At 34.6% G+C, this 9,104-nt stretch overlaps 1 protein-coding gene across 1 annotated transcript; it reads left to right on the top strand.

The window, feature by feature from the left end:
* The first annotated feature begins 3,966 nt into the window (after positions 1 to 3,966).
* LOC145001071 (ribosomal RNA processing-like protein) lies at positions 3,967 to 5,892 on the top strand. The gene has a single exon (XM_078960405.1). The coding sequence runs from the start codon at positions 4,057 to 4,059 to the stop codon at positions 5,725 to 5,727; it is 1,671 nt and encodes a 556-aa protein (XP_078816531.1). The 5' UTR covers positions 3,967 to 4,056; the 3' UTR covers positions 5,728 to 5,892.
* Positions 5,893 to 9,104: the final 3,212 nt, after the last annotated feature.

Raw genomic sequence — 9,104 nt, 5'->3', positions numbered from 1 at the left:
AATTCAAGAAAGACAGAATGCAAGCACACCACACTTGTATTGTAGACACTAGAGATGAGCTTTTTAATCGAAAACCGAACTGAATTTGAACTAATTGGAAGCGATTAGCAATATTTCGTCTGTTTTCGGTTCTCCCAATCCATTATTTTTAGTTTTCAGTTACTTCGGTTTTGATCCGGGCACGTTCTAGTTCCAAACACCTTCTTAGATAACACACTGTTTAGAAACTTGAAACGATTGGAATTGATTAGTGGTATTCGGTCTGATTCTCGATTCTTTGTTCAATGGTTAATCGGTTTTCAATTATTTTGGTTTTGGAACTGGTTACAACCCTAGTTATACCTTACTTTTGGGTTGCTATGAGCCCTATACAAACATGTTTAATCAATATTACTTAAACTATTATGCTACGTTATTATAGCCAACTTGTAATTTTAAACTGTTGCTGAAAAGAATTTATTTGAAAAGTATTCAAGTTGTCAACAAATATAAAAAATGTTATAAAAAGAGAAGAAATATGAGTTTTTGTTGTTCTTAGGTTCTCAATCAGGTTTATATCAGGTCATACTTTAGTTTTACGTCTCTCGTCCTAATTTTGATTTGGTCTAAACTTTAAATTTTGCATGAATATTGTCAAAACTTTTTATTTTTGCAAATTCGTCCTAAATTAGTTTAGTTTTTTTACAACTTTTTTTTAGCTTTTTTTTTTTTAAACTGTTTTTTTGGCAAAATTTTTATAACTTTTTACCACATTTTTTAATATTTTTTTGAAACTTTTCAAAACATTTTTGTTAAAAATATTAAAAAGGTTTGTATACAATTTTTTTTATAAACTTTTTTTAAATAGTTTTACAACATTTTCTACAACACTTTCTCAACTTTTTGCAACTTTTTTATACTTTTTATAACATTTAGATATTTATAAAAAGATTAAAAGGTTGTATTAAAAAGTATTAAAAAGCTTTGTTTACAATTTTTTTAGCATATTGATCCCTGAAGTATGACTTGAAACCCTTGAAGAAACTCCATTTTAGCATATTGATCCCTTAAGTATGCTGGGCGTACTTATGATTACGCTTAGCGTACTATGCATGGGTGATCGCGGAGGGGCAGCACGTACACTGGGCGTACGTGCCGAATGTCTAAACCCTAATTTTCGGATATGAGACCTATATTTACCCCCCTTAACTCATTTGAGCCTCACCATAAACAACCTCCTTCACCTTCAAAACGTCTTTGGAAACCCTAATATCAATTGTGAGTGTATTTTGAGCTTTAAGAGTGCATTTGTGGCCCTTTTAGTGCTCATTCAAGAAGAAGAGGTTGGCAAGCAAGCTTGGAGTGGCCTTGGACTTCAAGAATCTGAATATATTCGACCTTGAGGAGCTTCTGGAGGTATAAAGCTTGAATCTCTAGATCTAGCTAGGGTTTTCTAGTTTTGTCCCTTTGGTTGTTTTTAGACCTCCACTTGTGAGTTAAGCAACTCCAGAGGATGGAAATGACAAATATGAGGTCCGTTAGTCCTTTTTCAACATAAAAATAGAGTCTTGGTGGGTGTTTTGACCTCATACATGGGTTAAGAGCTTTAAAAAGGTCTTAATGAAGGTGTTGGGAGCATATGGGACATGCAAAGGCATAAAGTTGCCAACTTTATGCCTTAGGTCATCTTAATAAGCTTAGATCTAACTTTTGGACGTAAAAGAATCGAGTATTAAGCACTTAATGGGAAGGTGCTTGATTTATTAGTACGCTGGGCGTAACCCAGTGTACGTTGCGTGTAAGCCCCAGAACCCCAATACGCTACGCATACCAGGATGGTATGCTAAGAGTACGCATCACATATAGGCTTGGATCTGTTTTGGGCTTTTGGACTGTTGGGCCTCATTTGGTTATTGGACTTGGTTGCATTCTGAGTATAGTGGGCCATTTTATATGTTTGCACCATTGGTGTTATGATTGGGTCTTTTTGGGCCAAGAGGCCCATTAATAATTTTGGACATGGACTTTGGGCCCATTACCAAAGAAAGGATAATTGGGCCTTTTTGGAAGGACTTGGGTTTGGGTTCCCTTTTATTAAGTAAAGTCCTAACATTGATTAATATTATTATTCAGCACAGGAGGCTACAGACTGTTAGGAGAGCAGCTTTTGCATTCAGCATACAAAGGTGAGTCTTCTCACCATACCAATGGGTCTAAGGCACCAAGGTCGGCCCATCTTATGTTATGTGGTACACTAGTTGTGGTAGAGAATTATGGTATGATAGTTAACTTTATGTTAAGTTGTATGTTAGTTATTTTGTGATATTTGCATGAAAGACCATGGGGGAGCCCATGACACTTGGATGTAAGACCATGTGGGGGAGCCCATGGCTGTCCGACAGGGAAAGACCATGGGGGGAGCCCATCACACTTAGGTGTAAGACCATGTGGGGGACCCATGGCATCCTTATGCAGGGATATATGGTAGAGATAACTTTTATAGCTAATGTTGTATGGTAAAGATAGCCTATGGCTAACTTGATATGTTATGTGGTAGGGATAGATTTATAGCTAGTATGATATGTGTTATGTGGCTTGTGTACGTGGGGTATGCTCTGAGGAACTCACTAAGCATTAGCTTACAATTTGTGGATTTGTTTAAGGTACATCTGAGCCCAAGGACAAGGACAATGCGTGATGGTGCGACGTGCACTCTCTCACTGATGTTTTACTGGAAACACTGATGTTTTTAAATAAATTTGTAATGAATGTGGATTTGAAAATAACTGTTCTGAATTTCATGGTTATTGGAAATGTGTTTGATTAATTAAAAATGAAATTTTCCTCTTGAAAATTTGGGTCGTTACAATGTACTTCCAAGCTTCAAACACCAAGAACACACACAAGGAACGCACAAGGATTAAGGTTTCTCTTTGGATGAAGGAGCCTGAAGATAGGGCAAATCTTAAACATCTATTTCCTTAAATAGGGCGTAAGGTCCGAGACCTAGGTTTTGGGTTGTGGCGACCATTGCGACGTGGTGTAACCCTACCATGCTGCTACTTAATGACATGGATAAAGGAGGCTGAAGATAGAGGAAACCTTAAACATCTCTTTCCTTAAATAGGGCCTAAGACCCAAGACCTAGGGTTTGGGCTGTGGCGGCCACTGCTCCGCAATGCACACCCTACCGCACTGCTACTTAAGTGACATGGCTGTAATGCGGTACCATAACAACCATGTCGGGACCAAAGGTTTTCCCCAAAAAAACTTATTCTCAAAATCCTAAAGTTGTAAGCTGATCGAACCATCAAATAAATGTTACATGCTGTCTATCATTCACATGCATATTCTCATTGTCGGACATATGTTCCATCCCAAGATAAAGGTATCATAAATTATGCTCTCATCCCTAAGGTAAAAGGTATTTATCCTCTTATAAATACATCTCTCCATACACAACACAGAAGATCCCGAGCAAGCTCCATGAAATCTCTCATATATATCGCACATACACATAATTAATTCTTTTCCACTAAAAGGAACCGATCCTTATTTTGCATCAGTTTTAATTAGATTGTTAGAGGTCGTTCCCGAGATGAAAGTCCTGGGGTGACTATAACAATCATGTTGATGAGTGTTACATGTTTCAAATCGAGGCTGCTAGTGACATTAGGCTACATATCCACTATCTTGACTTGATCAACCTCGTGATGATTTTCCATGTTACATCAAGATCGAAGATGAAAAAGAATTTCTAAAGCAGACAAAAACACAACAATTGTGCTAATTTGACAAAAAAAAGTGTTTCTAATAAAAGGCATGTGCTTGGTACATGACATGATAAAAGATGCTTAGAATCTTGCACAAAATTGTTACAAATAACTTAATTTAAACTTCTAAACTAAATTTGTAAATACAGAATACTTGAGGGCAACAATGTGTAACTTTATCTAAAACAAATTGTATTCAAATATGCAGGGGGCGAGGTTTCAAACGCTATAGGCGTCAAAACGCCACTTATAATATAGGGTTTCAGCAAATTAGGGTTTTCACATCGCCGATCAACAGCTGAGAATGGAGCTAGAAGTCGCCGGTGCTACCGAATCACTTGTCACAGATCCATCAAACGCGGCGGTGGTGCCACAATCTCTGTTAGTAATAAGAAAATTAGCTTCCTGCAACACTGGGGCGAGGACAAAAGCTCTCCGAGAAGTCACCAATTGGCTTCCGACACAGCTCGAAATCTCCGATGAGGAAATGAAAAAGCTATGGAAAGGGCTTTTCTACTGCATCTGGCACGCCGATAAAGCTCCCGTACAATCAAATCTCATTAACAGGCTCTCGTTCATGCTTCTAACCCTTGACGTCCCGCTCTCACTCCATTACCTCTCCGTTTTCCTCACAACGCTCCGTCGTGAATGGTCGGGAATCGATGTCCTCAGGTTAGATAAGTTCTATCTTCTTATTCGCAGATTCGTAAATTGCACTTTTCAGTTCCTTCAAAAGAATTCATGGGACTTGGAACTGACTTTAAGAGTGATGACTATTTACCAAGAGAAGTCCTTGTTAGCTAACGAGAAGAAGTTTTTGGGGAATGGCGTTAACTATCACATCGTTTCGGTTTTTCTCGACGAAATCAAAGGTTATTTGCCTCTAAGTATCGAAACATATGAGATTCTGCTTAAACCCTTGTTCAATGTCATGATTAATTCTCAAGACAAGGTGTTGCTGGGTAAGATTAGGAATACTGTTTTTGAGCCTTTGTTGTGTATGGGGAAGAGTCTTCTTGAGAAGATGAAGAATCACGAAACTGAGATAGACACCGAGGTAATGAATTTGGGTACAATAGCTCTAAAGATGGGGTTTTCAGCTAAGTTCTACGAGTTTGGATCCTCTAGTGATTGTTTTCAAGGAAACAGGAAGGTTTTTTTTGGTTTGCAGAAGGAGTTCCTCAAGCTAGAGAAGGACATGGAAGTTTCTGGTATTAAAGTTCCACTTCCTGCTCTCCAAATTGATAATGCAGATGAAGAAGTTCCTGATTTAGTCCCCATTATCACCAATGGCAAACAGAAGCTATTGAAAGTGTCTGAAACTGTTGCAGAAGGATCTAAAAAGTCTTCAAAGAAAAAGAAGAAGAAGAGAACGACTCCGGAGGAGGGTTCAAAAGAAAACAACAATAACAATGTGATTGCTCCCAATGGGGAAGATGTAAATGTAAGCAATGGAATAACCAGTAATGGGAATGATATTACTTTTGGTGATATCTTCAAAGCAAATCTTCAAAAGGAATTTGAAAAGGTAGCTGAAGAAGAAGGCTTAGATAAAGATGGTGAATCAAGTCTACTACATGACACATCACCAATCACAATCACAAACACTAAAGCTCCCAAAAAGAGAAAAAGAATGAAGAATGGTGATGCAAAAGAGTCTCAAAATCCTGAAACCAGTGAACAAAATACAAATACTGCAATGAAGAGTGGTGATAAAAGTGCAAAAAGGGTAAGATTTTCAATCAAGAACAATTTGGTATGGAAGCCACAGAGTCCATTGCCACCTCAAAGCCTTAGAATCCCGCCATCTGTGACGCCACGTGGCAGTGCTTTAAAGAAAGGGGTGCCACCTGGACCAATCAGAGAGATGCCTTCTGTAGGTAAAAAGATGAAGAAGAAGAAAGTTAGAAAAGTGATGAAGACCACATCCCCTGCTGTCAAACGATTGAGGAAGCTTCAGACTCTTACTCCTTGAGTTTTGAGGTGTAGAGGAATTTTTAAATGATTGTTCTTTTTTGATATTTTGATATTATTTTGTTATTGATGTTGAGGTTTTATGTTTCTGATGCTTGTGGGAATCAATCCTATTTACTCTTTAGTTTTATAGTTTATGACTTGATATGAATTATGATTTTATGCATTTTTAAATTGTTATATATTTTTATCTATTTAGATCTATATTTTGCGGGTATGGTAATATACAGTTTTTTTTTTTCTTAAAAAAATCTTTACATTTGATATCAATATTTTTGTTTGGATCGATTTTTTGTTTGACTAGTAATTAATGTTCTTGATGGAGGAATCTTGAGGTTAGAGTCTTTGTTAATTTGGATATTGAAAGTTGTGTATTTTTTAATTTTGATAAAATTGTATCACAAATGGTTTTGTTTGGATATTGAAAGTTTTGTTTCTATTAATTTGGAGATTAAACTGATAACCTATGCCTAAAGAATTTTTTGATTTTGCTATCATTGACATGGATATTGATGGAAGAAACGTGAGTATCAAATAAAACCTAATTATGGATCAAATCATTTTGGAGATTGAAATGTTTTTAGTGGAGAAAACATGAAACTCGAAATTATAAATTATGATTTAGTGTAATTTGCATGTTTGGTTTTTAGTTTATTTTTTTAATTCGGAAGGTCCTTACTGTTTGTTTCTGTTACACGCTTGGTCTCTGTCTTAATTAAAAAGATTTTTTTGCCTTTGTTTTTTTTAATTTGTTTAAATAAACACACCCCAACCCTACCTCCCTACCTTACCTTTACTACTCAATCAATTTTTCATATTTAAATAATAATCTTTTTAGGTAATACAGAGACCAAGCGCGTAATAAAAACAAACTGTAGCGACCAAGCGTGTAACAAAAGCAAACAATAAGGGTCTTCCGAGTTAAAATAATAAGTTAGAGATCAAACACACAAATTACCTCAAACCATAGGGACCATTTGTGTAATTTACTGTAAATTTCCAAACATGGATTGAAGTTCCAAAGTTGATTTTCTGTTCGATTGTGAAAAGAAATGTGCGTAAGTAGGGATGCAAACGAGCTGAGCCGAGCCCGAACCTGGCTCAGCTCGGCTCGTTTAAGTTATACAAGGCTCAAGCTCAAGCTCGGCTCGATTCGAGCTTTCTTTTACTGAGCTCGGCTCAGACTCGTAAAGAATTATACAAGCTCAGTTTGGGTTCGGGCTCGGCTCGTTTGTTGTTTGATGTGCCTAAATAAACTTAAGCTCGACTCAAGTTCGTTAAGAAGTTCGTTTACTAATACCCGAAATCCATAATTTCCCAAATATGTTTTTATTTTAATATATGAAAATAATAATAAATTATATTATATAAAGGCTTGTTTAGGCTCGCGAGCATAATCAAACTTAGTGGCATAGGCTCGAGCTTGTTTAATAAACGAGCTTAATATTAAGCTCGAGCTCGGCTCGGGCTCGTTTAAAACCGGGTTCGAGTCGAGCTTTTAACGAGCCGATCCCGAGTAGCTTGGCTCGTTTGCACCCCTATGCGTAAGAACCCGGAGGGGGGTTTTTCACCTATAAACACCAACCCAAAATCTAGTGATTGTTTTATTATTATTATTATTATTATTATTATTATTATTATTATTATTATTATTATTATTATTATTTTTGAACGGCAAATACAAATATATACTAACTAAACTACTTTTAAATTATTCCATCTATATCTACAGACTTCAACTCTCGATCTCAAAGAGAAAGGACAACAAATGATACTGTTTGGCTATAAGCCATTTAGTTAGTGATTGTGTTGTGGAATGGAGGTTTCTAGGGATCTTTACGGAATGGTTTTCTTTTGTTCATTAGTGAACTCCGTTTCTAAAATCTAGTGATTGTGTTATGGAGTGGTTAAGGTGCTCTTTGTTTTTTTTTTTTTAAATCTCCTCAAACCATTTTTGCTGCATGACGCAGCACACACACAACACTTGCTCTCTCGCAATAGTTTTTTTTTTTTTTTTTTAAGACTTCAGATTATAAAACCTCTGTATGTTTTGCACAATATTTGACCTGCCTCTTCAAAACTTTTTACCTTCATTTTTCCTAGTGGTTTTTTTCTTTAGAAATTTGGTATAGCTTATTGTCATTTTGCATAATATGGAACTCGAAGATAAGGGTCGGACTATCTGTATGTATAACCCGAATGATGTATTTCATCCACCTGCACAAATACAAGTTGATAGTCCGGAATACTACACAAAATTTATGGAAATACAAAACTCATAAACGCAAAACAATTTCGTTAAGATTTGACATAACACATTTATGGGAGTCAACATAACCAAGACGAGTTGGATCCAATTTTAGTTTTTAAAATTTTTAATTTAAGTGTAATATTATTTTTAATTTTTTGTTTTTTAAAGTTTTTTTTAGATTAATTTTTTATTTCACTTTTAGTAATTTACTTTTAATTTGGTTTAATGGAATTTTCATTTTCATTTAAAAATCTTGTACTTGTTTAAAACTGAGTATTTAAAAAACTAAAAAATAAAAATATTTAGGGAGTGTTTGGATAGGAAAAAAAGATGTGCTTATTACTTATTCCCACAATAAGCTAATTTAAGTGTTTGGATAAAATCCAGCTTATTAGGCTAAATAAGCTAATTTTAATATGCATCTCTCCCCATGCTTATTACTTATTGCATATTCTCACTAAAAATAAACTATAAACAATAAGCTAAATAGCTAATCCAAACACCCCATAATAATGTGAAGTGATGAGTATTTCTTAATTAAAGTAAGTATCACTAAGAATGGAGTGAAACTAATGTGCATTCTAGACCATTCTTTATAGTGTAAGGAAAAACAACTTCCACAAAGAACACGGTATATGTGGATCTTATTGTTGTTCCAAAAGCAATCATTTAAAGTTAATGTAAATCACAAAGAAATCCTACGATCATCTGCAACTTAATTTTCATTTTTTTTTATAAAAAAAAAGAGTAAATAGTGTTTCATTTCCAACCTTATTTTATTTTTTATTTCATTTTTATCTCCAAAAAGTATATTTCATTCTTTTAATTTATATAAATTGTCAAATACACCTCTTCTATTAATTTGGTTTTAACAAATATATAATCTATATTTTTTCATTACAGTAATATTAAATAAATAAAATTATATTTATAATATGTAATTATAAGCTTTTGTAAAATACGTTATTGTGTTTTAAAATTTTCAATATGTATTTAAATATTAATATGAATTTGATAAATAAAAAGAAAATTTATATTTATAATTAATTAATATAATTTAATATATAACACAATATTATAACACCGAATATGGTTTTATACTATTCATTTCCTTCAAAATAGAGGAA

Source organism: Lactuca saligna, chromosome 6, assembly GCF_052625555.1.
Source record: "Lactuca saligna cultivar CGN05327 chromosome 6, ASM5262555v1, whole genome shotgun sequence".
In the NCBI taxonomy this organism is placed as follows: domain Eukaryota; kingdom Viridiplantae; phylum Streptophyta; class Magnoliopsida; order Asterales; family Asteraceae; genus Lactuca; species Lactuca saligna.
Note: the sequence above shows the minus strand (reverse complement) of the source record. Positions and strands in the feature narration are given on the sequence as shown.

What these genes read in the sequence shown, in the direction of transcription:
- LOC145001071 (XM_078960405.1), top strand. Translation starts at nt 4,057, where the DNA reads ATGGAGCTAGAAGTCGCCGGTGCTACCGAATCACTTGTCACAGATCCA.